At 40.3% G+C, this 24,757-nt stretch overlaps 1 protein-coding gene across 15 annotated transcripts in view; it reads right to left on the reverse strand.

The window, feature by feature from the left end:
- Positions 1-24,757, reverse strand: part of LOC147023252 (protein CBFA2T1-like) — a 251,142-nt gene that overhangs the window by 121,583 nt on the left and 104,802 nt on the right. For 9 of the 15 annotated variants that reach the window (XM_085888482.1, XM_085888485.1, XM_085888477.1 and 6 more), the window contains 3 exons: positions 18,290-18,436; positions 16,866-16,991; positions 15,708-16,018 (listed from right to left, as the gene is read on the reverse strand). In XM_085888482.1, the coding sequence (XP_085744608.1) occupies positions 15,708-16,018; positions 16,866-16,991; positions 18,290-18,410 (558 nt within the window). In that variant the 5' untranslated portion in view covers positions 18,411-18,436. Of the gene's footprint in view, positions 1-15,707; positions 16,019-16,478; positions 16,760-16,865; positions 16,992-18,289; positions 18,437-24,757 lie in introns of those variants that run through there. The other 6 variants (XM_085888488.1, XM_085888486.1, XM_085888489.1 and 3 more) reach the window with 2 other exon arrangements.

Genomic DNA, 24,757 nt, shown 5'->3' on the forward strand with positions numbered 1-24,757 from the left:
TGTGTGTGTGTGTGTGTGTGTGTGTCCTGGTGTCTGTCTACTTAAGTAAGACTGCAGAAGACAGTTATCATTATTATTTTCACGTTAAGTCTGCTCTGTGTCCCCCTTTTGTATGTTGATTGTAAATAAATCATTATTACGAATGTTCCCTGCTCGTTTTTGTCATTTCTTCCATTTATCCAGCATGGTCCAAATCCTAGTTTAGCTGGGACTTTATTCTCAACGATCCCTTCCTTTTACCGGTACGTCCTTGGCAGTGTCGCTTGGCTGCATCCGATCTGGTAAAGTGATCCGGTCCGGTAGAGTGATCCGGTTTGGACAAGGCTTACCGAGGGTGTGTTCCCCGGAACTTAAACCACGTGATTAATTCGGTAACCTGATTAACCCATAGACAGGAGGGCTCTAGGTCACATGATTGAGTTATTGGCATCCACGGTCGGTTAAGCGACCCGCCGCGTCACGGAATTATCTGTGTGTGATGGCCTACAATTCCGGGGAGTCTGGTGGGAACAGAGATAGCTTCCCCCACCTCGTGGTCTTCTCAGCCTTCCCGCAACTATATATATATATATATATATATATATATATATATATATATATATATATATATATATATATATATATATATATATATATATGTATATCACGATATCTCAAATAGTTGTGGACGGATTCGGATGAAACTTGGTGACTAAGAATTAATTCCATTTCGGTGAAGATCCGAATCCGGATTCGAATTTTTTTTCAGTGATTCTTCACCATTGAGAGATCGGGCCAAAAACAAAACAGTACTGTATGGCATAATATTTTAAAAATGTCTTGGGCCTGATATGTTCTCGTGGATCAGGCATTCGATGGCGGAGTTCTGCACTCAACTGAGTGCCCTTCTAGTTTTAAATGTTTTTTTTTCTTGTTTCTGCAATTTTTTTTAAAGCAATAAAATGCTAAATGTTTTATATATTTTGTTGTTTTGGGGTGGATTAAATCCTTCTATGTAATTAAATTTGGCTTATGATACATCCTATGCCCCCCCCCCCACCCCCTTCAATCCCATGGCTTTTGGTTCAGTCCACTGTGTGGAAATGTCGATCCGATTATCGTTTTATAAAGTAATAAAATGCTTAATGTTTTATATATATATATATATATATATATATATATATATATATATATATATATATATATATATATATATATATATATATATATATATATATATATATATATATTGTTATTTTAGTGTGGATTCAATCCATCTGTGTTATAAAATTGTTTTAACACTCATTTCAGTTGATTTTGGGGACGGTTTGGATATGCATCACTTTTGGAATGGTTCTGTGTAATGTCTATACGCCCCCTCCCCCGCCCCTTGGTTGGTCGAGTCAACATTTACGTTTAACTTATTTTCCTAATTAAACAATTAATGTTTTATACGTTGTTAAATTTTGGGTTGCATGCACTAGCCCAGAGGAAAAGTAACTTCCTTGCGTTGGAATCACCATCATGGCTTCAGCAGTTCTCGAGTCTGGTTGAGCTGCAGTTTTACATTGTTTTTAGAGGCGAAGAAGAAGAAGAAGAAGAACAAATTGGTGTTTTAGCGATCTCTCGTCATGGTACTCTCGCAATGTATTTTGGCGCGTTTTTAAATCCTGGCCATTCAGGAAATGCTCGAGTATAAAGAGTCTGGCTTTTAAATGCTTATGACTTCACTCAATCGCAGTTTCTGAGCGCATCATTGTGCACACATTTGAATGGGCGGCAATTTCTGTCCCATATCATCCCTCTATACGGAGTACCAACTTACTCCATGACACCTTTGTCGGGTGGGTGTTATAGAGCAACTCATTATTGGAGCATGATCTAAGTAACTAAACAGGTTATTCTCCCCCACCCCTCCAAGATCGAAGAGGGGGACATTAAAATGAGCTCTATCCAACTGACCGATCATCCATCCACATACTGTTGTGAACGTGATATTTCAAAAACCGTTGAACATTTAGCTTTCATACTGCAGATATCTATCCCTTATGACATAACCTCAACCTGATTAGTTCATGGCTGTGATTGGCTGAATTCTGTTGCCATGGCAACTGTAACTTGGCTTGTGCCCATGATATTTAAAAAAAAAAAAAACTCTTTAGGATTTAGTTTTCAGATAACACAGATCTATTCCTCAGACCACCAAAAAGGTGGAGGACCGAGAGTATCAGCTCCTCGTTATAATATAAATTTAGGTGAAACAACAGTCTCCTGCAGGTCCTGTAACTCACCTTAACACCTTTCCAAAATTCAGTATGTGCTATATATTATTCCAACATATCAAATTTAATAAACTGGAGGAAAACTCGAGAATGACAGTCGAGAACAACATTGACTGCACAATAAATAATTTCAATGGCTCTCCAATATTCATTAACAACTTTCAAAGCAACTTGTACAATATTATATTTCTCTTTTCAACTTGGACTAAAGCAATGCCAACATTTTCCACATCATTCCACAAAATCAATTTTCCATCCACCCCCTTGCATATACACAATGGAATGTTTTTATATCAATATAACCTCACTCAATAATGATGAAAACCTTGAGAGCACAATGTTTGCCAGTGTTGCGATTTGAAAACTATTGTTAAAAAGTGCATAATAAAACAAGCTCAGCTTTAGAATGCATTAAAAAAAAAATAGATAAAAGATAACAGACTGTTGAGGTGTACATGATATTGAGGTAGCAATAGGTGCCGACGAGTCGCCTTACATAAGAATCTGGACTATCCAAGAAAGAGCTAGTTGCTTGGATATGATGTCACCCTTTCTTAAATTTCTCATTTACATACAAAGAGGTAATCATTAGATCACAAGCGAAATCATATGAGACTTTCGTAAGGGTGATATCCACCTCTGTAATACATACTAGTGGAAAAAAAAGTAGTCACATGGTCTGTCTGAACCCAAGATCACAGTATATTAGAAAAATCTAAGCCATGACCTGGAAGAAGCCACTCCAAAACTACTTCCCCAATCATGGGCCAATTGGATAACTCAGATACAAATTATGATGCTAGATCACAGTACAATGCCCAATTACAAAAACAGATGCTCTTATTAAAACCATAAGTTCCCAGATGAAAAACCTAATGGTCAAACATTAACCAAACAAGTTCTGCAAAACTGGAGGTTTTCTTTGGAAGCCGCATGAAAGAAAATCAAGTATCGAATTCAATTTAAATAAAATGAAGATTAAAGGTCATTTAAAAACATTAATTCTGGAAGCTTACTGCATTTGACGCCGTGTCTATTATACCACCTTATCTTACACATTACATTAGTTATTCGTACTTGTTGTTTGTGTCCTTTATGAAGTCTTCAAAAACCAGAAAGCTTCCTGTTTGGAATGATTTTCAATTTTGTTTGAGTTTGACTGCCAAACAGGCAAAAAGAGTTGATAAAAAAATAAAATAATGATAAAAAGAAAGGATCTCACTCCTCTCTGTGCATGTGCCAATTCAGAGCCAAAGTATACATGTTTAAACGATAGGTTCCTTTTCCAATTTGTGTTCAACATATAATATGAAATTGAAATTAAGTTGATCCTCAAACATAAACTGACATTTGAAGATGGACAGATGGAGACAGACAGAGACAGTGAACCAATTGCTTAACCCTGATTTTCACTTCACATGCATGGGGTAACAACAAATTCCTAATGTTAACCTTCCTGATCTCACCATATGTAAGCACAACACTTAACTCGGACACTCGGTAGAGTGCATACCTCCGCCACACAATCACTGATCCATGAGAACGTATCGGGCCCAATATATTTTTGAGATATCATGCTACATATCATTTTTGCCCATGTCTCTCAATGGTGAAGAATCACTTTAATTATAGCAGTCAGATCTGGATCCAGATCTTCACCAAAATCTCATCAGTTAATCCATGTCACACACCCAAACCAGTCCTGCCCACCAACTTTCATCTGGAGCCATCCACAACTTTTTGAGATATCCTGCACATAGACAGACAAAAAGAGGTGAAAACATCACCTCCTTCGCCTTCGGTGCCAGAGATAACTAGGCAAGTCGAGAGGCAGGCTTTGGAATGAGGGCAAGCTCAGAAGTGTCACTCACGTTTGTGTGTTTGTCGTGTGCTGCAGGCACCAGTCTCTGGAGAACGGGACTCAGAATCAATAACACCAAGGAAAAGACCGATCAAAGTGTGGTGGACAGCTAAAAAGTTGGACTGGGCTGTGCTGAAACCTAGGCTGTGCCATTGAAGAACAAAGACAGATGATGGAGGATGAAATATGCATTGCGCCATATATTGCTTTGGAGACCACCATGGAACAGCCGTATGCTCGGACGGTGGCAGCTTCACGGCCACTCATGGCAGGAAGACAAGCGCATCATGGGTCAAAAGGAAGGAGTCACTAGGATGGTGTCATCCTCAGTAAACATGGCAAGACAGACAAACCTTGCCATTGAAGCTCACTTTCAAACTAAAGAGCTTCAGCTGTGGGTGAGATAACCTAATCAATGGTTTCTCACACATGTTATCTCAAGTACTGTGACATGACCCTCCACATCTCTGTTCACAGCACCTCAGTGGCTCTTTCCAATGATGGTCTCTATGAGTTCAGAGCTTCAAACATTTGCAACTATGATCAGTGCTTCACCACTCCAGAAACCTATCAAACAATGCAACCCTGTTGCTGAGACCCCATTCCGACCAGAAAGCATCAATCTCCACTGTCATTATTTGGTGTGCAACCTATTATTTTGAACCCAAGAGTCTGCTATTACATTCAAACAATTGGTTTTGTCAGTCGCCTCACACTCTTGCATATACAATCAGTGAGCTCACAGATTATGCCATGCACACGTGTGCCACCAAGAATGCTTTCCAGACACTGACGAACAGCATAACTCTTACGAGAATTTTATATCACCGGTGGCTCCTGCCAACGGGCCTCTACTGCACAAAGCCAGAAAAGCCATGAGACAGACAACACATCACCGGGACTGAAGTAAGTATCATCACCACTACTCCAGAGCTGATGAACCATGGGATGGTGGTCTCAGACATGGTTTGCCATTCGTAGATCTGCAACCGTGACTGGCGTTTTGATATTCCAGCATCTGCCAAACCCTGCAATGCATCTGCAACACCAGCCTTCTCCTCTGTGATCCCACTTTACACAACTCCTCTGCCCACCTTTTATCTCAACCTATGCATCAATCATAATAATCAACCAATTGTGGGTGTGCTTTCCAGTTGCCGCACACTTTTATGAGCCAATCAGTGAGCTTGTCATTTGTTTTTCCTACATGCCTTGCATGCACGACAACACAGTCAGGTTTTTCAGACTTCCACGGGGAGTAGCAATAATTACGGTAAATATGGTACCTGTCACATTTCCAACTGAACAGGACATGTTGGCTAATGTCCCCTTTGGGCACTCCTTATAAAGTATACAGATGGGCAAGATGTGCCAATTTCTTTGTCGTCCTCTTCTATGCTGTATGACACCAATCCTTATAGAAAACGACATCTCGAAATTAAACAATTATCAACCTTAAAAAAAAAAACCTGCACCATACTCTGTTTACAGAGTGTTGGGGCTGCCAAAGCAGTTTCTTGGCAAGAGTTATACTTGGTGGTTTTCCATTACCTTCCCAGCGTTCTTTTGCCCGTGCTCTATCCTTTTAAATGCTGAGGGTCAACGGTCAAGGAAGGAAGCGACATGTACCTTTAAAAAAAAATTAAATAACTATTTTAACAAAGTCTTTGGTGGAACTTGGCCCGGGTTCGAACTACCCGAGACACCCAAGACGGAGTGGATGCTCTAACCGTCTAACCATGAAGCTCCACTACTTGTAGCATCAAGTCTGCCATTTTGTTTGCCGATAAGTTCCGTGAGACATGCTAAATTAAGTTCCGTTAAACCAAGCATCCAACATCCTATTTCTACCGAACAAAGCCAAAAAAAAATGAGACAATAAAAAAGTAATAAAATCCATTTTCTCTCAATGAACGAAGCAATTTCAAGATATGATTAAAAAAGAAAAAGAAAAAAAAAGTTTCATCTTTCCATTTAGGTAACAGCACTATCCAGCAACCTACAGAACCTGCTGCAAAAAGACACACTCCCTTCTCCCCACAACGCATACCATCAATAATCCTGGTCATGTCTCACCACTGCAAGGTTCCCTCGAGGTCACACCCTTTATAAATAGAATTGATCCTTCGGCAAACTGGACAACTTTGTATGAAACACACTTTTTGGCAGACTGTCCAGGTGGGGGATAACAACAGTTCAGAAGGAACACTAACGGTGTCTTTAAGCAGTGAGAAGTCAAAAAAAATCAAGAAAACGAACCGACCCGAAGAACTCGCCAATGTGACGTCATGCAAAATAAGTGAATCGTGAAACTTGAGAAATCAAAGAAAAGTCGGAATAGGGTTCATACCTGCCAACATTCCAATCAAAGGACTATTTGTTTTCCCTCGTAATATTAAACTGTATCATGTTTGAAATATGAAACAAATCCCCTACATTTGTTTAACTGTACATGCAAACTTTCAGGATCAGAAATACATATTAATACAAAACATGTTGTTGTGGTTCTAGGAACCGGCACCGAAGGCAATTGCACACAATATACACAGGTCCCTTGGCTTCGTTATTTCCATAGTACAAGTTCAGAGTAGTCCGTTCCCCTTGTGTAGTGAGTTGAATGTGATTGAATGCGTTGGTAAAGGGTTCGATAAGTTTTTTCCCCCCCCCTTTCTCCACATTTGTTAGGGGGCAATTGTAAATCTGCTGGCTAATTTACATATCGCGCCAAAAGCTTGTTTGAATCGCATGCAAAGACCAAACTGCCCCCTTACTCAACCTCCCCATAATCTTCCTTCAGATGACATAGTAAGTACACAACCCTTATCATTTATTGGTGCACATTTTTATTTGCACACATAAATTTACATTGCATTAGGATATTATACAGGCCATTCATCACCCCAAGACCCAAAAACCTCACAACCCACGAACCACAATGACACCTCCACCACACACGAACTACCGCCATTCCTCCTTCATCACCACCTCATCTACAACCACCCCCCCCCCCCAATCACATCTCCTACCTCATGGACGCTTCTGCAGCCTGGAAGCATGTGGGAGGAAATGCAGGAAACGGCGAGAGCAGACTTCATCCAAACTTCAGGATGACCAAGTGCTAATTGGCTATTAGCATCCTGTTGCTAAATAATTGCTCTGTTCACTCCTACAAGCAATTACGAGCTCTTAGCATTCGCCCCCACACCTGTAACTGTCCCGAGCCCCCACCCATGTTAATCACAGAGGGTCCATTGCGTGCTGTGGTTGAGCGACCAACTGGGTAGGAATCGTCGTGGAGGTGTGACGTGGGCAGGGCTAAAGCGGTGATGTACCAATCGGCAGCCGAGATTATTCCAAGAGGCAATTTTGATACACATTAGGCCCCGCCCTTGCTGAATGATTATAGAAAGGGAGGAGAGCCGCTGCTGAGGCACGTTAGTTCTTGGCTTTGGTGGTCATCCTGTGCTTGCTTTGTGGGGTTTCGCAAGAGAAGGGGCTTGAATGGTGGCACTCACATTGGTGGGTCAGAGCTGCAGAGCTGGAATGTTGAGTGGAGTATAATAATTATGGCTGAAACAAAGCCAAGCTTACACTCTTTCGATTCTCACACAGTAGGCTATTCATCTCACACATTAATGCAGGAGCTCGACGAGGCTTTTGCTGCCACCTAACTGTCCTTTTCAGGGCACAACCACTGATATGCATGTTCACAGTTTCCTCTTGTACCACGTGCAAAATGAGCACCCACCGCACCTCTATGATCCAACAACTGAGACAACTATCAGTATTCCTTCTTTGGCTCTTCCCTTTGGCGTTTGGGTCACGGAGGCATGACTGCCCCACCCGGTGAGCAAAGAGGCCGGTGACCTCATCCTTTCTCTCCTCTTTCTACCCATATCTTCTTCTGCGGTTGGTCTGATTGGGTACCCATGTCTGGCGTATGGCCGGTCAGTAAGGCATCAAGTTAAGTTCTACTTCTTGCCCATTTTCTTTCCTGTACTCGATTGCGACCATTATTCTTGCGTACTTTTTTTTTGATTCCTGCTTATGCATTAGAAATGCTGCATAGTACCTTCGCATTTTACATTGCTCTGTAAATAATAAATCCCCTTTTGTTGACCTTGATTTCCGATCTATCTGTGTTCGTCTTTTCCCCATTGTTCCAGCGCTGTTCGCACCTCGGTTAGTCTGGGAGATTAGAATTCCCCAATTAATTGGCTTTCATCTAAGTCTGGTATGCACTAGCGGTTGCTCGGCTGCCCCAGTTAAGATCTAAGATAAGCTTAATACATAGCCGAGGGTGCGTCCCCCGATCAGGAGAACCTCCAGTTAAATGGCAATTAGAGGAAGGACACTGGACCACGTGGTTGACTAATTGGCATTCACGGTTGCCTAGCAACCCACAAAGACATGAAGTTGTTCGTGCTCGGTGGCCTCAGGCACGGATAAATCCGAGGGGGAACGAGGATACCTCCTCATAGTAGACCTGAATCCTGTGGCCGTAACAAAATGTTGCATGTAGATGTACAATGAAACAGTTTTTCCAAACTATAAAATCAAGAGATTGAAACAAACCCTCATAGCTGAATGCTGACGAACAGTAAAATTGAGACGACAAAGTTGGGTAACGGCAACCACCAATAATTAAAAAAATAATTCCAACCAGCTACCCCTGAGCAACTCAGCAGTGGAGTGGGTATAAAACCTTGTCACATTGACCTTGGTGGTGTGAGTTTGATTACCATGGCTGATCGGCATAAATTTCCACATCTTGTGACAGATCGGTGACCTATCCACGACTGCTTCTTTGTCACAGAAATTTCATGACTTGCAAACTAACATTTTCAAGAGTATGGCATCAAGCACCACAATCAACCCTCTCCTACACCTCCCCCACCCCCCACCCTTCCACACCTACCCACACTGCCAAGCTGTCAACACAAGAAAGGGAAAGATTGGATGAGGGTTCTCAGGTAGCATGTTAGGTGTCTCACCAAATGCATTTTTTCCCCTCCACATTACTCGAACAATGGCTGTACTGTCCTCGTCAGCAAGCAATGGCTCCTCATTTTGAGTATTTGCATTAACATTAACCCTCCTGCGCGGTGATCAGCACCATCCTCCATCTTGGCAACTGCCTTTGCATAAATAGTGCAAATTACCAAAGTATCACCCCTTGCATCATCTTTCTTCTCTTGCTTTCATAAGGAAGAGCAGAATCGCTATCACTTGGAAAAAGGCGAGATGCTGCAAAGTTTAGTGGTTATGGATTCAAAACTCCTGAGGTTTGGTGATTAAATTGTCTGGTGCGCTCTACTCTATTTATTGTTTGAAATTAGTCTTACTTTTATTGTGAGAGCAAAGCTCGTTTTCTAATTATTTTCATTAATATTCACTACTTCAAAACCGAGCACATTTCGCTCACTGGTCGTCAATCGAGAAAAGGATCATTTGGATTCGAACAAGGGCAAGCTGGATGTTGCTGTAGTTATGTGGCATTTTGTTACGATTCCATCTTCAATACACAATTGCATGTTAAATAAATCTTGAACGAATTGTCAAATCACAGCTCATTTTGATACTCTACTCCATTGCACAAATTGCACTCAAAGAAAGCAACAAAACAGTGAATTTTTGTAAATATTAAGATCGTGTCCGATTTTTTTTTTCATTCAGTCCCCCTTCCCTCTCTCCCTGAATACAGGTTTAGATATAAACATCGTTTTCATTCATATACAATAATCTTAAGCCTCGGTATCTTGGAAATACTCCATATTTATAAAGGAGGCGTTGCCAACCTCAAGTGTATTTAATCACTTAGTTACACCTTGATCTCTTTGGTTTTCATTCTTGGCCCAGGCAATGTTTCAGGTATTACCCCCCCCCCCCAATGCTTTTGGAAAAAAAAAAACTAAAAAAATTAAAAAAAAAATTATCTGTTTCGTCTGTCTGTCATGCGATCTACTCCTAAACTGTTGGGCAGAAATTCACCAACTTTGGTAGTTACGATCACCACATGGCACAAAGGTGCTAGATCAGTGTCATGGGCAGGGTCAAAAGGTCAAATACCAAAAAAATGCAATTACAGGCACATTTTAATACTTAAAAAAAAAAATTAAACTTTGTATAAATATGCAATCAACATTGGGAAGTGCATGAAATACGTAACAATATTTTGGATTTGACAACCAGTTCAAGCACCAGGGGATCAAAACGGGGGGAAAAAAAATTCAAGTCAAAATTTGCTCTTGGGACATTCCTGGGAGAACCATTTGGCATCTTTCAACTTTACTTTCGGTGGGAAGCGTGGGGATTTGCGATGGCACGTCATCGACTTGGCTCTAGTTAACTTTGTCTTTATTCGGAAAAAAAAAACAATTCACATCTTGGTGGGGAATGACTACAACAACAACCTCTTTCCAGGTCCTTTATGAAACCAAGAACCATGCATTGTCGTCATGTAAAAACATATGGATGGTGAGCAAAACTCATGCTTCACTGAAGAAAAAAAGAAAAACATTGCTGATTAAATGAATCATGGTTGGCAGGAAAGTCACTGCACATATTTGAAATAATAGTTCCAAAAGTGAAGCATGGATTGCAATTGGGACCAAGTTTGGACTTGCACATTTCACTGCATACAAAAACCAAGTTTCCAGATGGAACAATTCGGTACAATGATGCAAGGACAAGGATTAACAGGAATATGATAAGGTACCGCACTTGAATGGAAATGATGGTGCGTAAGGGGCCATTAATTCTCGGGTCTGGCTGAAATGCACAAAAAAAAAAAATTTTTTTTTTTTTTTTTTAAAAGGCACAAATATGATATGCTTCTCCCTCCCAAACATACACGTGCTGCCATATGTGACCTTTCCTCCCTTCTCCATGATACTTGTATTATTCAAACCTTCTTTTCCTTTCTTCCAATTTAGTGTTTCCATCACCTCTCATTACAGGGTAACTTTTTTTTTGCTTGAAATGTTTTTGGAATTGTTGAATTCCATAAAAGTTACAAGTTTGTTTCTATGCTCACAATAATTATGTATCAAAAGTTTAAAAAACAATTTCACTAATTTTCAACTTGATAAAAATGAACACACATTTATGATTCACATGCATTCTTACTTTACAGTAAAAATAAAAATAAAAAATAAAAAAAATTCTGAAGTAATTTAATCTAGCAGAATTAAAGTAAATACAAGGCATATCACAATCATAAAGGTGATTAAACAGTTATGTAGAAATATGGTGGAAGTATCCAAAATAGACAATTTCTGTTGTAGATAGCACAACTCTAAAATTAGTTGGAAAGAATGAAACAGTGGTTTGGAGGGATGGGTTCCCTTGAATAAGTATTTTCTTTAACCAAAGACCAACCAGGCCAAATGATCTGCAGGCTCTTGAATTCAATTTTTCAGGAGCTCATTCATACACATCGTTAAAAGGTCCACTGAAAGGAGAGTTTCATGTTTGGTTTAATGAATAAATTTGGTTTCTCCAAAACACATTCATCACCGTTTTCTTAAATTAAAATTTTGAAATGACAATTCTAGTGTACTTCAGTCATGTTTTGTATCCGTGATTGTCCCATTTCAGCGACCCATGACTCAGGACCCGAGGATCCCAAAACCACCAAAATCCATCACTGGTACGATGGATAACAGCATGTGACCCTTTTACGTCGTCTCCAGAAAGCTCTTACATGTGGAAGTGCATCGTGGTAGAGCTGCAATAGCGATTTTGTCTTCCACTATAGAAAGAAGAATTGAAAACATCTCCACGCTTTGCGATGAAAATTGAGAATGTCAGCCAGACGCATCATTGCTGGTTATAGCAATGCAACCAAAGATGGTGATAGTTTGCACACATTCCCCAAAGATCCATGCCCAAGGAAAAATTGGAAAGCAAAAGTCAAACTTACAAGAGGAAAGTGGCAGGGGCCAATGGCTTTGAGCATCATTTGCAGAGCTCACTTCGAAGATGATGCGTTTGACACAAGGTTGCATTCCTGGTTTGGCATGACCAAACTGAAACGATTGAAAGCCGATGCAATCCCGACAAAATTAAAATGCAGTCTGGCTTCGATGAAAATAAGAGAAAGGACAGAACAGCTGCCAACAAATGCAAGAAAATGAGTGTGTGTATTTGGTTTTAACGTTTCCGTAGCATTTGTTTTTGGCACGAGTCATCACCATCGCGTCAGGCTGGAAGAGAGGGGCATAGATGTTCAGGGCCGGGCAAGGCATGACCTTGCCACCTGGGTCATAACACGGGTTAACATGTATCACAAGTATGGGATCTGATGGGTCAACTTTTAAAATTGGCAGTTTTGTTGTACTTCTACTTTTGTGACCGATAAACAAAACTTAGCCATTAGTAATTAGAAGACTAATAAAAGAAATAGAAAATGTTCATCCTACTACTGCAGAAGTAGAAATTTTCACGCTACATCGATTTTCGTGCAACAACTGAGAAGTTCAAATTTAATTGCCTTTTGTAGACAAATTGCATGACCAGATCCATCAAAAAAATGAACGTGCAGTATGCATACAGTTTCTAATCACGCCATAGTGAGTAGCTAGCAACAAGCATGGCCAGCATATGTGGTGTAGGTTCACAACTACTGTATCATACTTCATTGTCCACAATTCAACGTAAAATACGCTTCGCTATTGGAAGCCGATTTCAAAAGTGGACGAACTTCAATGGTTTCCCAAAGCAAACTTGAATAGTTATGGCACGGAGGCCTACATGGAAAAGCTTTGATAAAATGGGCGTTCAAATGAGCATTTCCGGGTTTACTGACACCATGAATTTACAAATCCCTGTATTCAATCAATTATTAATTTAAATTTGCTTCACTTTTTCCCGCCATATTTTGCAAATCGAATTTCATTGTTTCCATGCAGTGCTGCTGCTTACAGCCACACACACTTGTGTGTTTCTCCAAACAGTCGTCTCCAAGAAATATGATCCGCGTGTGTGTTGCCTTATCTCAAGTTCATATGTGGTCCATACTTGCTCAAGCATGCATGGCTGCAGGATCTCTTAGTACAAGAAAAGTAGATTTCACAAGTGAATCATTCAATCCATCAAACTGTTAGCACTATTAACTGTGGTACTTGTATCAATGCAGTGCCTGCCAATAGAGGACTGCACATCAATACTAAATCTTGTTTACACCAGGTTCATAAACCTTAGTTCATAATAAAATAAGTTTTGATGTCCGTTTCTCTTCAGTTCAGGTTACACTGAAAGTTATTTTCTCCCGATGTCAACGTTCAATGGGGTTTCGCATCGTTAACATTTTTGAGATTGTCATGTGGCTTATGCCCGCTCCACAAAATTTAAAATGCACGAACACGTTTTCATGTCGAACTTACAAATTTCCACGAACTTGCTGGAGGTACTCAGGATCAGCTCATGGGTACAACTCCCTCGCCCTCCACCCGGGAGGGGGAGGACCTTAGCAGACCCTTTTCTCCGTGCAGCTATCAAAACTGCACGTTGACAATAACAGCAGCATGTCTATCCATTTCAGTAATGAAATAATCATTTTGGAGATTGCGTCACATGGATTATGCAACTGTTTAGGGTTCTAACCAGATTTTTAGGGGCTGTACCGGCCATATTTAATCTTTTACTTTCATACCTCAAAAATCATTTTAATTAAAACCAATTTTCATTTCTTGATGTATTACTGGCAATTCATTATAATCAGGAGCGGCCATTCCTGCCTTTCGGGTGGGAATACCCTTCTCGGCCCAACTGCCGTGGGCAATGTGCTGCGGAAAATTCTTGGAAATGCACTTTATAATTTTTTTTATATTCTTGAAAGAAATTGTATTTATCGCAACATATCATAAAGATAAATCAAGATCTGGAGGACGAAAAAAAAAGCACCAAAGGTGGCACCATTTCCAATGTCAATTTGGAAGTTTTGGTGACATCTACATTTGCTCTATTATTGTAAAATACCAAACAAAGTTGACACAGTTTTAAATGCAGTGGACCTTTAAACTGTGAAAAGGGGTAAGATTAATGATTTAAACTTTGCGAAATGCTTTTAAATATATGAATGTATTTAACTTCTAAATAAATACATCAATCCATTGTGGGGTAAATCAAGTTTGTTCGTATTTTTACATGATCTAAGTCTCGGCATGGAGCTGCCAAAAAAAAAAATATATATATATTAAAAAAAAACACCACACACCACTTCCCAGGGACTCTGGATACGTCACAATGTCACAACAAAGGTGCCACCTTTCTTACTGGACTCAGTGGGGCATTTCCGAATTTCCTCCTCCCCATGGATGTCACCCTATGGGGATTGTTCGTGCTCCTAATCTTTTAAATGCTGAACGTCAAGAAAGGAAGCAGGAAGTACCATTTTTTAAGTCCTTGGTAGGACTCAGCTGGGGTTTGAACCGCTAACCTCGCAGATTCTGAACGGTTGCTCGAACCATTATGCCAGTGAGTCTGGATATTTGAAAGGGTTTAATATGGAAGGGTTAATTGGATGTTTAATCACATTTTAAGCAGAATTAATCTGAATTGTAGTTATAAATGCAATTGCCCCAAACTAGAATAAAATCGACCAAAAAAAAAAAATAAAAAACTGTACAAATTGTTTACCCATTTCAGAATACAATTGTTTGTTTGTTTTTTTACTTTTATTTATTTACTTTTTTTTTTTACAACTTTAAGGATTATGGAGGAGCTACAGCACAAATCACATACATACTGACAGATACATGAGACAACACGAGACTTCACTTTCACACAAACACAGCCGCTGAGATTGGGGGATGTGCCATCACTTCCTCATGCACTGTGGGTACCAGTGATAATCTTTATGACAACGCTTTTCTCTCCGCACTCAATACAGCAATCGAGGAGAATTTTCCTCCTCCTCCCCATTGATGCTAACCTATGGGGATTTTGCTTTGTAAAATATCAATTTACAAATCACAAACAAATTGATGGAATAAATATTTTTTGAGGGCTTGGGGTGGGGGGTGGGGGTGTGTTGTGCCTGCAAAGTTCTGAGTCTTTCACAGACTTTGTTCTGAAAGGTGTTCCTTTTCCGGGCCATCAGTGATTAGGGCTATTTCTTTCCATTGTTCAAAGAAAAGGAAGGTGTGTGTGGGGAGTGGGGTTGGCGTTACAGTTGGCCCAAGACTCAAGGTCAGTTGGTTGTATTGTTGAACCTCCATCCACTCTCCATGACCATCTGACAATTAACAAGGATACAATTCTTCTCCTTAAAAATGCAAAAACAGTCAGCCAGATAAAAATGCAATTGCAAGCTTTGGAATTGGGTCACCAAAACTGGTTGGGCTTCGGGCAAGCAAGCGTTCCGAGCAAAATGTTACAGGAATGAGACTCGAGAAAATGTGAGTACAAAGAAGGATTTTCCATGTTTACGAATCACTGGGAATGCTTCATGCAATGTGTATATTGGATCACTGATGTTATGAATAAGAATCTCAACGTTTAACTCTCCACCCCTTCCCTCCCTCCCTACACAAGAGGTTTAATCAGAAGAAAATGAAACAAGGAATCAAAACAACTCTTACCACAAGACCAAGAACAAGGGCTCGCACTCGCTCCCCAATCTCGGGCGAAATATCACTTCCAAACTGCTGCAGAGTGGCGAGAAACCGCTTCAGCTTGCTCAGCTGCCGTGCCCCACAAGCAGGGGGCAATGGGGGTGGCGGCGCACCCAGAGCAGATGCTGTTGCTGCAGCGACAGATGAGGCAGACGAGGACGACGACGAGGAGGGTGATGGTGAGGGACCATTGCCATGATAGCTGCCTGGTGGTGAGGATGGTGAGCCTCCCATCGAGGCAATTGTCGGCGAATGGTTCGAGGTTCTTCCGTTCAACACTGTGCCACACAAGCAAAGGGACGGAAAGAAAGGCCGTTAATGCATCCGAAGCAGATAATTGCTCTTTGCAGTCCAGAAAATGTTGTGCTCTCAGCAAAGTGCATGTCCTTAAAGGGCTTCTAGATGATGGGTTTTTTTTCGTTTTTTGTTGTGCACTAAAGCTTGGAAACATTCAGCCATCTCTTTGGAGTATTCATGAACACACTAAATAAATAAATAAATAAATAAATAAATAAATAACGTTTCTTTGCAATACAATAAACCGAGCATTTCCAGAACCAGCTAAATCAAAAAAAATTACGCAGAATAACGTCACTATCACAAATGTGCACCCTTCCTTTGCAGCAATCCTCGCTCTCTACTTCTCCTTCAATCAACTTCACATCCTTTTTCTTTCACACCCCCCCGAGGGAAAACTCACTCCAAGTCTATCTTCTTCAACATCGTATTCCAGTGTACCTGAAGCGCAGCGTGCAGAAAGGCCTCCCGTCACATCTCATTCCCCTTTAATAAATGCGATGGTGAGCCGACACACGTGCAGGGATCAATGCTTGCACTGCATAGCATGGCACATGAACCCAACGATGGCTCAACTGAGAAATACCCATTGATGCTAGACATCCCATCACTCGATACGGGGGATGGGGAATTGTCGAGAATGGCATGTTCAAAATAAATGCAACTGTGCAGCATCCTCTTTTAAGCCAAATAAATATGAGGCCAAAGTATTTTGGATTAGTAACCATCTCTTGGCATGCATTGCAAAAAAAAAAAAACAGGCCTTTTAATTGCACAACAAAAGCAGCCAAAGGGGACAAAAAGCCTCATTAGGGTAGAGGGACCTACCTGCATCAGGTAAGTTAAAGATGTATCGATTCTTCTCTTCCTCTCCAACTCGCCACTTTCCCCAGCACGCTAATAATATCGTAGCATCAAATCGATGGAACACCATCATAGCCAGATGGACTTTGTCTTAAGGGATTAAAATCAAGGGGTGGGGGTGGGGGCGGGGGGTGGCAAAATAGAATGGACTAAATGCACACTGGAGAAGGCAGAACAGCTGGGCCAATGCAGGATTAATTGACAGCACCGATTCCAAAAGCTCCCTCCACTGCTTCTGCCCCTGCCTTTGCCTCTCCGAGGTTATTCATCTCCCATTTCTCCACGTGCTCGTTGCGCAACCACCCAACTCCCCCCCCCTCCCCCCCTTTTCTCATCACCTACAGTGTGACAGCTGACACCTGCTGCAAAGCTGTCATCACTTGCGGCGCGTGCCCCATGACCCTCATTCGCCAAAAATACACGGATATCCGCTGGAGGCACCAGCCCATGCTGCCTGCACCATTCACCTCTAATGCACCCAAAAGCCATTCTGGAAAGCTCAGCTTGTAAAGTGACAATATCAGGTTTTTGTAAATGTATACACAAATAGGAGTGAGAAGAATGATAGCTAGGAAAGAAGGGAGAGAGGGGGCAGGATGCAACTTTTGAACATGTACCATCATAAGTTTATTTCATGCCATCTGTTATATTTTGCCTTTTTAGGAACGTCTGCTTTGTAATACCTTTCCCATTTGTTCTCCTTTATAGCCATTTTGGTTAAAAAGACAATGTAGTTATCAATGCAGTACTTCATCAGATCCAATATATTTTTTTGTAAAAATCGATATGAAAAGAATCATGGTTGATCTGGCAAAAACAGAAAAAACCAAATTGTGCAATTGCAATGACTGGTTAATTTGCATAAAATATTGTCATTTCATCCCAATTAATAAACGATTATTACCTCCGCCACCGAAGGTGGAGGTGGTTATGTTTTCACACCTTTCTATGTGTCTCTGTGCAGGATTATCTCAAAAAGTTGTGGACGGATCCAGATGAAATTTAGTGGCAAGGTTGAATGTGTGACAAGGACGAACTGGTTCGATATTGGTGAAGATCCAGATCTGGATACGAGAATTTTTTTGAGTGATTCTTCACCAATGAGAGATGGGGCCAAAAACGATGCATAGCATGATATTTGAAAAAAATGTATTGGACCAGATATGTTCTCGTGGATCAGGCATTACGTGGTGGAGATAGGCACTCTACCGAGTGCCCTTCGAGTTACTTATGGAATTGTTTCTATACTCCATGAGCCCTTATCCCTGAAACTGCCTACAATCAAGCATAAAGATACATCAACAAAAGCCGATACCTTGAATCCTCCTTTGTGGAATACCAAATACCATGTCAGAAGTACACGGGTAACACATTCAGAGTGATCTTACTGGCAGTGGCGGTAAAGGTGGTAGCTCGAGATGCTCCCTGCGTGGTGGGTGGTGGGGGCATGGTGGGCGAGGAGCCTGCAGGTCGTATCTGGTTCTTCACATCAACAGGCGAGTCCGGCATACTGATCCAAGGCCTCTCTAGGCTAACTGTAATTTGCAATAACAATCAAGGGGAGGAGGAAAGGAGGGGGTGGGGGGGTGAGAGGCAAACAAAGAAAATAATTCAGTAAAGAAGTACAAATATATGGAATTGAAAGCACAGGATGTTCATTTTAAATTCATTTTCAAAATAATCACCAAGACCATCAACAGCTCCACCTCATTCCCTTGTGTAATACTCAACAACAATTGGATCAACTTGATGATTTTTCAATCTTTACCCAATGCTGACATCAACAATGCACAGAATGGCTGACAATCTCAATATCATCTCCGTAGTGAACCCATTAAACATCTAGCAGCTGCCTCAGCATACGGTATCCTTGTGGGATCGCAGCTTTGGGTCATCCTATGGCCGAGTTGAGAGGCTAACAATCTGCACATGACAAATACATTTGTGAAACATGAACAGCATCATGGAAATGATCAAAGCACTTTAGTAAATCCGTGAGTAGTGAAAAAAAAAAAAAATATATATATATATATATATATATATATATATATATATATATATATATATATATATATATATATATATATATATATATATATATATTAAAGTGAATGAAAGGCGAAAGAAGAAGAAGAAGAAGAAGAAGAAGGAAAAAAACTTTGTATTACTGGTTTGTCTACAGAAATAAAGGCAAATATCTACAAGGTTAGAATCACAAACATTCCTGGAAATGCTGTTATTTGCCAAATCATTGCTGAGACACCCAGAGCAATCACAATGATTGAAACATTTTGGCCACAGACCAAATGGTAACCATTTTTCTCATATCAACAAAACGCACGGCCATTGAGTGGATGTTTTGAGTGGATGTAAACATGGAGAAGATTCAAATCCGAATCAGCTGGTCGGGCAATAGAAAACAAGGACAAATGTGTCTAAGAGCAACAACAACTAAAGGTTTTGTCGGCTAAAAAAACAAAAAAAACACAACAACAACTTCCGATATTTCGTCACGTGCCTTGATTAAGCCAATAGCGAGACCCGTCATAATCTATTTACATTATATAGTGTATTTACGAAATAAAGTGTATTTACGAAATTACAATACGATAAATGGAAGAATCTTTAAATAGTAACATGAACTTTTCGAAACTTTAAAGCAAATGTCCGAATATATTTTAAAGTTCATGATAGACGCTCTCAAAAGGCACCGTCTATGTGAGGATGTGTACAGGTGTTTAGTATTTAAGGAGAGCCAGATCTTGTATATACAAGAGCCGAGTCTGAGAGATTAAGGTTTTGTCTTCAGAAGAATAAGAATAAGAATAAGAAGAACAAGAAGAAGAAGAAGAACAACAACAACAACAACAACAACAACAACGCCGAGCTCTCTCTACGCGAGACGCTGCTAAAAAGCAACAAATAAACCCGCTATACTTGTCACTTATGGGATCCGATGCATGTTTATTAATTTGAGGCTGTGTGATTGTATAAGAATGCAGAAATGAGCAGTTGCAGTAAATAAAACTTCTCAGCAATTTCAAAAATAATCTTCAGCAGGTGATGTAAATTTTTCAAGATACAAAACAGTTTCACTCAAGTTTCAACATCTTTCCTGCTGTTGATGATGCCGTATTGTTACAATTCCCCATTCTACCAGATTGCAAAAATAAAAATAAAAATAACAAGTTTTTTTTCAAGCATTTCAAGCGACACATTTTGGATATTTGCAAAAACTGTTTCATCACCGATGGCTGAAATATTAAAGAACACCAAAAGGCTTAATATGCCAATTAAATTAAACAAACTTACATCAAAATCAATCCATAATATACTACTCCGACCCCACTTGTTGATTAAACCATTAAAAGCAGTGTAGAATACTAACAATTCAACAGAAAAGCAGAGGTTTTTAATTATCCAATTATGGTTGATAAAAAGTTTTTAAAAAATAAAAAAATATTAAAAAAATAATTCCAAAACATTTTCAAACTTAACATAAATAAATAACTATTGATTTACTTTCAAAACGATACATGTATCGTTCAACAAATGACAAAATATCTTTAAAAAAATAATAATAACAACAATAATAATAATAATAAAAATAACAAGTCAAGCATTTCAAGCGACACATTTTGGATATTTGCAAAAACTGTTTCATCACCGATGGCTGAAATATTAAAGAACACCAAAAGGCTTAATATGCCAATTAAATTAAACAAACTTACATCAAAATCAATCCATAATATACTACTCCGACCCCACTTGTTGATTAAACCATTAAAAGCAGTGTAGAATACAACCAATTCAACAGAAAAGCAGAGGTTTTTAATCATCCAATTATGGTCGATAAAAAGTTTAAAAAAAATAAAAAATATTAAAAAAAATTATTCCAAAACATTTTCAAACATAACATAAATTAATAAATCTTGATTTACTTTAAAAACAATACATGTATCGTTCGACAAATGACAAATTATCTTTAAAAAAATAATAATAACAACAATAATAACAATAAAAATCAAGGAATACTCTCCTTTGATGTCCTCAAGATGTCGAGTCACGTGCTCGAAACATCCTGTTGCAGGGATATGCAGCTTGATCTCAACACAGAAATTTTATTTGACAAAAGTAATATTTGTGGCTCATCAATGAAAATCTCATGAAAACAACCATATACCAAATGATTTTTTTTCCTTTTAAAACAAAATATTGAATATTTGTATTGACAAGAAAAGTAAAAGGAAATTACAATGAGACGTGCTGTGTGTAAATTGACAATTAGAATGTCGTACATCGAGCAAGAGGGGCTAGTAAACAGAGCAGTGCAAAAACAAAATGTCTAATACAGCCAAAGGCCACCTGGCACCCACTCTCGGCTTCTGCCCTTCTTTGGTGTGCCGGGAGGAAGATATTTAGAGGGGCTGGATAGTGTGACAGACAAAAAGACGAAAGCTAAGCTGAAACATTTCAAAAATCTCCTTTAAAAAAACGACTATGTGGCACTAAAAATGAAATGTACCAATTTCAAATTGGAAGAAACATTTCACTCTGGCTTATTTATTTATTTATTTATCATACACAGACTTGAACAAAATGGTTGAAGTACAAACAGTGTCAACTAAAGGACAGGGGAATCATGCGCACCTGCCAAAGTCCATCAATACTCCCAATATGATCCTCGACCTCACGAATGCCCAGCCACCCAGGGCACCTCGGTTAAAAGCAGCACATGCAAATGCAACTAGCAAACAAAAAGTCACAAATCCGCTCTCAAAATGTTAGTTATTGCCAGCAACCTTGAATAGGCTGCAAGCAAATTAACTCATAAATACATTCGAAGTTTCTTGAAACCCGAAGGCCAAGTCCATTGCTTCCCTAAATGTGTGGAACAAGGCCAACATGGTTGTTATCCTGCAAGAAATATTGAGCAAGGCGAATGGGCCACTCAATTGTGTGAGCTCTTTCAACAAGGTAGCTACCAAATATGACACGGGATGTTAAACACAATGATAATGCATCACATGAGGTTCAAAAACAGGTGATGGCATGTCAATAGCAAACATGTATTGTTACATGGACAAAATGTGTGTGTGTGGGGGGGGGGGAGGGGCGTTGGGGTGGAAGAGATCCATAGCCAGAAATTGTTAAGAATAGCTTGATCCATGTGCTCGAGTAGGCTAGCTTGACACTTGCAACAGTGATTTGGCCAAGGAGCATGTAATATGTGTATCGAGGAAGAAGTGATTGTGAATCATCAGGAAGTTTAGGGTAAGGTTGTGTTGTGTAAAATCTCCTGTACAGGCAAGGTCAAGAGGACTTGTGGCAGTGGTGGTCGTATGGCAGCTTAGCTGCTGGGGTAGCTATCATTTCTTGAATCGCAACTGTGTCGCTGATGCAGTGTCCCTCGACCAGTTCACACACTGGAACTGGTACTCATTTCACCGACCTCGGAAGGATGACAGGCTGAGCCAACCCCCCTGGTGTATTAATTCAGCGGCCAAAGGGGCTTGAACTCAGGACTCCAGGATCCCAAGCCATCACGCTAACCACTGAGCCAAACACCTGAGCCACTAGTGCTGAGCCACTACCAGGACTAATGGCATTAAACAGAAGGGCACTGATCCAATGGAAACATCATGGGCTGGTTTGGCCATGGACTGGAGGCCAGGACGGCGCAGTGAGCTGTGAAGCCCTGGAGAGGGGTGGGCCGGCTTCAAAGGCAGCACCACTCATGAGCAGAGGGCGACAAATGAGAGGTGTGAATACTTTCTGAAAGCAATATATATATATATATATATATATATATATATATATATATATATATATATATATATATTTATATTTATGTGTGTGTGTGTATAACTAACACACACACACACACACACACACACACACACACACACACACACACACACACACACACACACACACACACACACACACACACACACACACACACACACACACACACACACACACAGTCTGGAGCAAAATTTTCTCAAATGGTGGGTCATGACTCTGCAAGGGGGCCACAAGTGGGTTTGCTGGGGGATCGTGAGCTGTCTGCGCTAAATAGTTGCACAAGTCCTTGTGATGTTCCCAACGACTTTCCTTTGTGAACTTGCATTCTCAAGCTTCGTAATGATCAAAACTAAAATCAGAAACAGGCTGGTCAATCTGCAGAGCGAGCTATGATGTTCGCCGAGTAAGACTCATCCCCGGATTGACGTGTGTGCAAAAATGAAATAAAAATGGCCCAGATTCCAGCATTTTGGTTACTCCTGTAGTTTGGGTTGGAAGTAATGGGTTGAGCCCAGTTTCCCCTACCAGAGTTTAAAATTAAAAAAAAAAACCCGACTTCAATAAACCCAGTATTTTCCAGAGCCACTGAGATCATTGATGAAGATTAGGAATATTATGTGGCCTAGAACACAGCCTTGGGGTACTCCAGCCTTGACATTGAGAGGAAAAGAAAGGGTTCCGTTGAGAGCCACGCGTCAACTATGAGAGTGGAGGAAGTCAGTCAGCCATGTGTGGAGATGGCCTTGGAAGCCATGGGCAGACAGATTGGAGAGCAAGGCAGGATGCCAGGCTATCAAAACCACATGATGTGGCAAGAGAGACGGCGCTGATCCAATGTCTGACATTGAGGGGCTCCGCCATTGTTGGGAGAGTAGAAGCAGCATGTTCAAGGTAGAGTGACAAGATCTGAATCTGAATTGATGATCTGAGATGAGGCTGTTGGAGAAAAGGAATGATTTTATGTCAACTGTGATGATTCCATGACCTTGCTGATTATTGGAAGTAAGCTAATTGGGCTGCAGTTACAGGGATCTGTGTTTGCACATTATTTTTTTTTATGTAATGCTGTGATGTCGGCCGATTTCCAATTTCCTAGGTGTATCGAGGAGACCGGTTTCGAAGTGTATCAAAAATAAATAAATAAATAAATAAAATATAAACTGCAAGCATGCGAAGCACAGATGTCGAAGCAGGCCACAGTTTATGACCTGCGAATATGGTACATTGGAAACTCATACACTCACCCTCCTTCTTTCCCTTCTCTCCACCTCCCTCTCGAAGAAAAACACAAACAAAATAAAGGGAATATGTAGAATTGATAATGCATTTGTCGAAGGACTGTTCCAACATTCATTCCATGTGTCTTTTTGGCACACCTGATTGCAAGTTTCCACGTAACGTAATTGCCTTACGCAATAATTATAATCGTTCAACACGTGTAACTCATGTACCCTTCGGTTTTTAGAGATTAAAAGAGGCATTCTGAGCAAATTTGAAACACTTTCCGAGACATCAGCATGTGGATCATCCAAGAACACACGGATTTGATTCTTTAACAATCCTTTACAATGACACGTCTGTTAGAAAAAGAGGAGAATCGTATAATTGGAAACCTTGAAGCAGGGTCATCAACGAGTCGTGTTGCAAGGCTCTTTATCAAGACGAGTGTGACTGTTTATGACCTCACAAGACGTTGGAAAGCCAATGGATCAACAATAGATATCCCAATAGATCAACATCCTATCCCAAGAAATGGATGTTCCAGGATAACTCCTGCTCAGGACCAACACATTTACCTGCCCCATCTGCGCAATCAGTTTCAAACTGCCCAGAGTAGTGCAAACACTCACATGGGCAAGTGTCAACACAGTCTTGAGGCGTCTCCATGATAAAGGGTTCTGTGCCCATTGTCCTGTTCAGCATACAAGACTTGCACCGCAACACATCAAAGTATGATTGCTGTCGTCAAATCAGCACATCAGATGGACATGGAGGCAATGAGAAGGTCAACACATGTGTGCAAGACCCGTCGCTAGAGGCTCGAAGAG

The sequence above is a fragment of the Eptatretus burgeri genome, chromosome 7 (assembly GCF_056783735.1).
Source record: "Eptatretus burgeri isolate ZD-2024b chromosome 7, Ebu_testis_v1, whole genome shotgun sequence".
In the NCBI taxonomy this organism is placed as follows: Eukaryota; Metazoa; Chordata; class Myxini; order Myxiniformes; family Myxinidae; genus Eptatretus; species Eptatretus burgeri.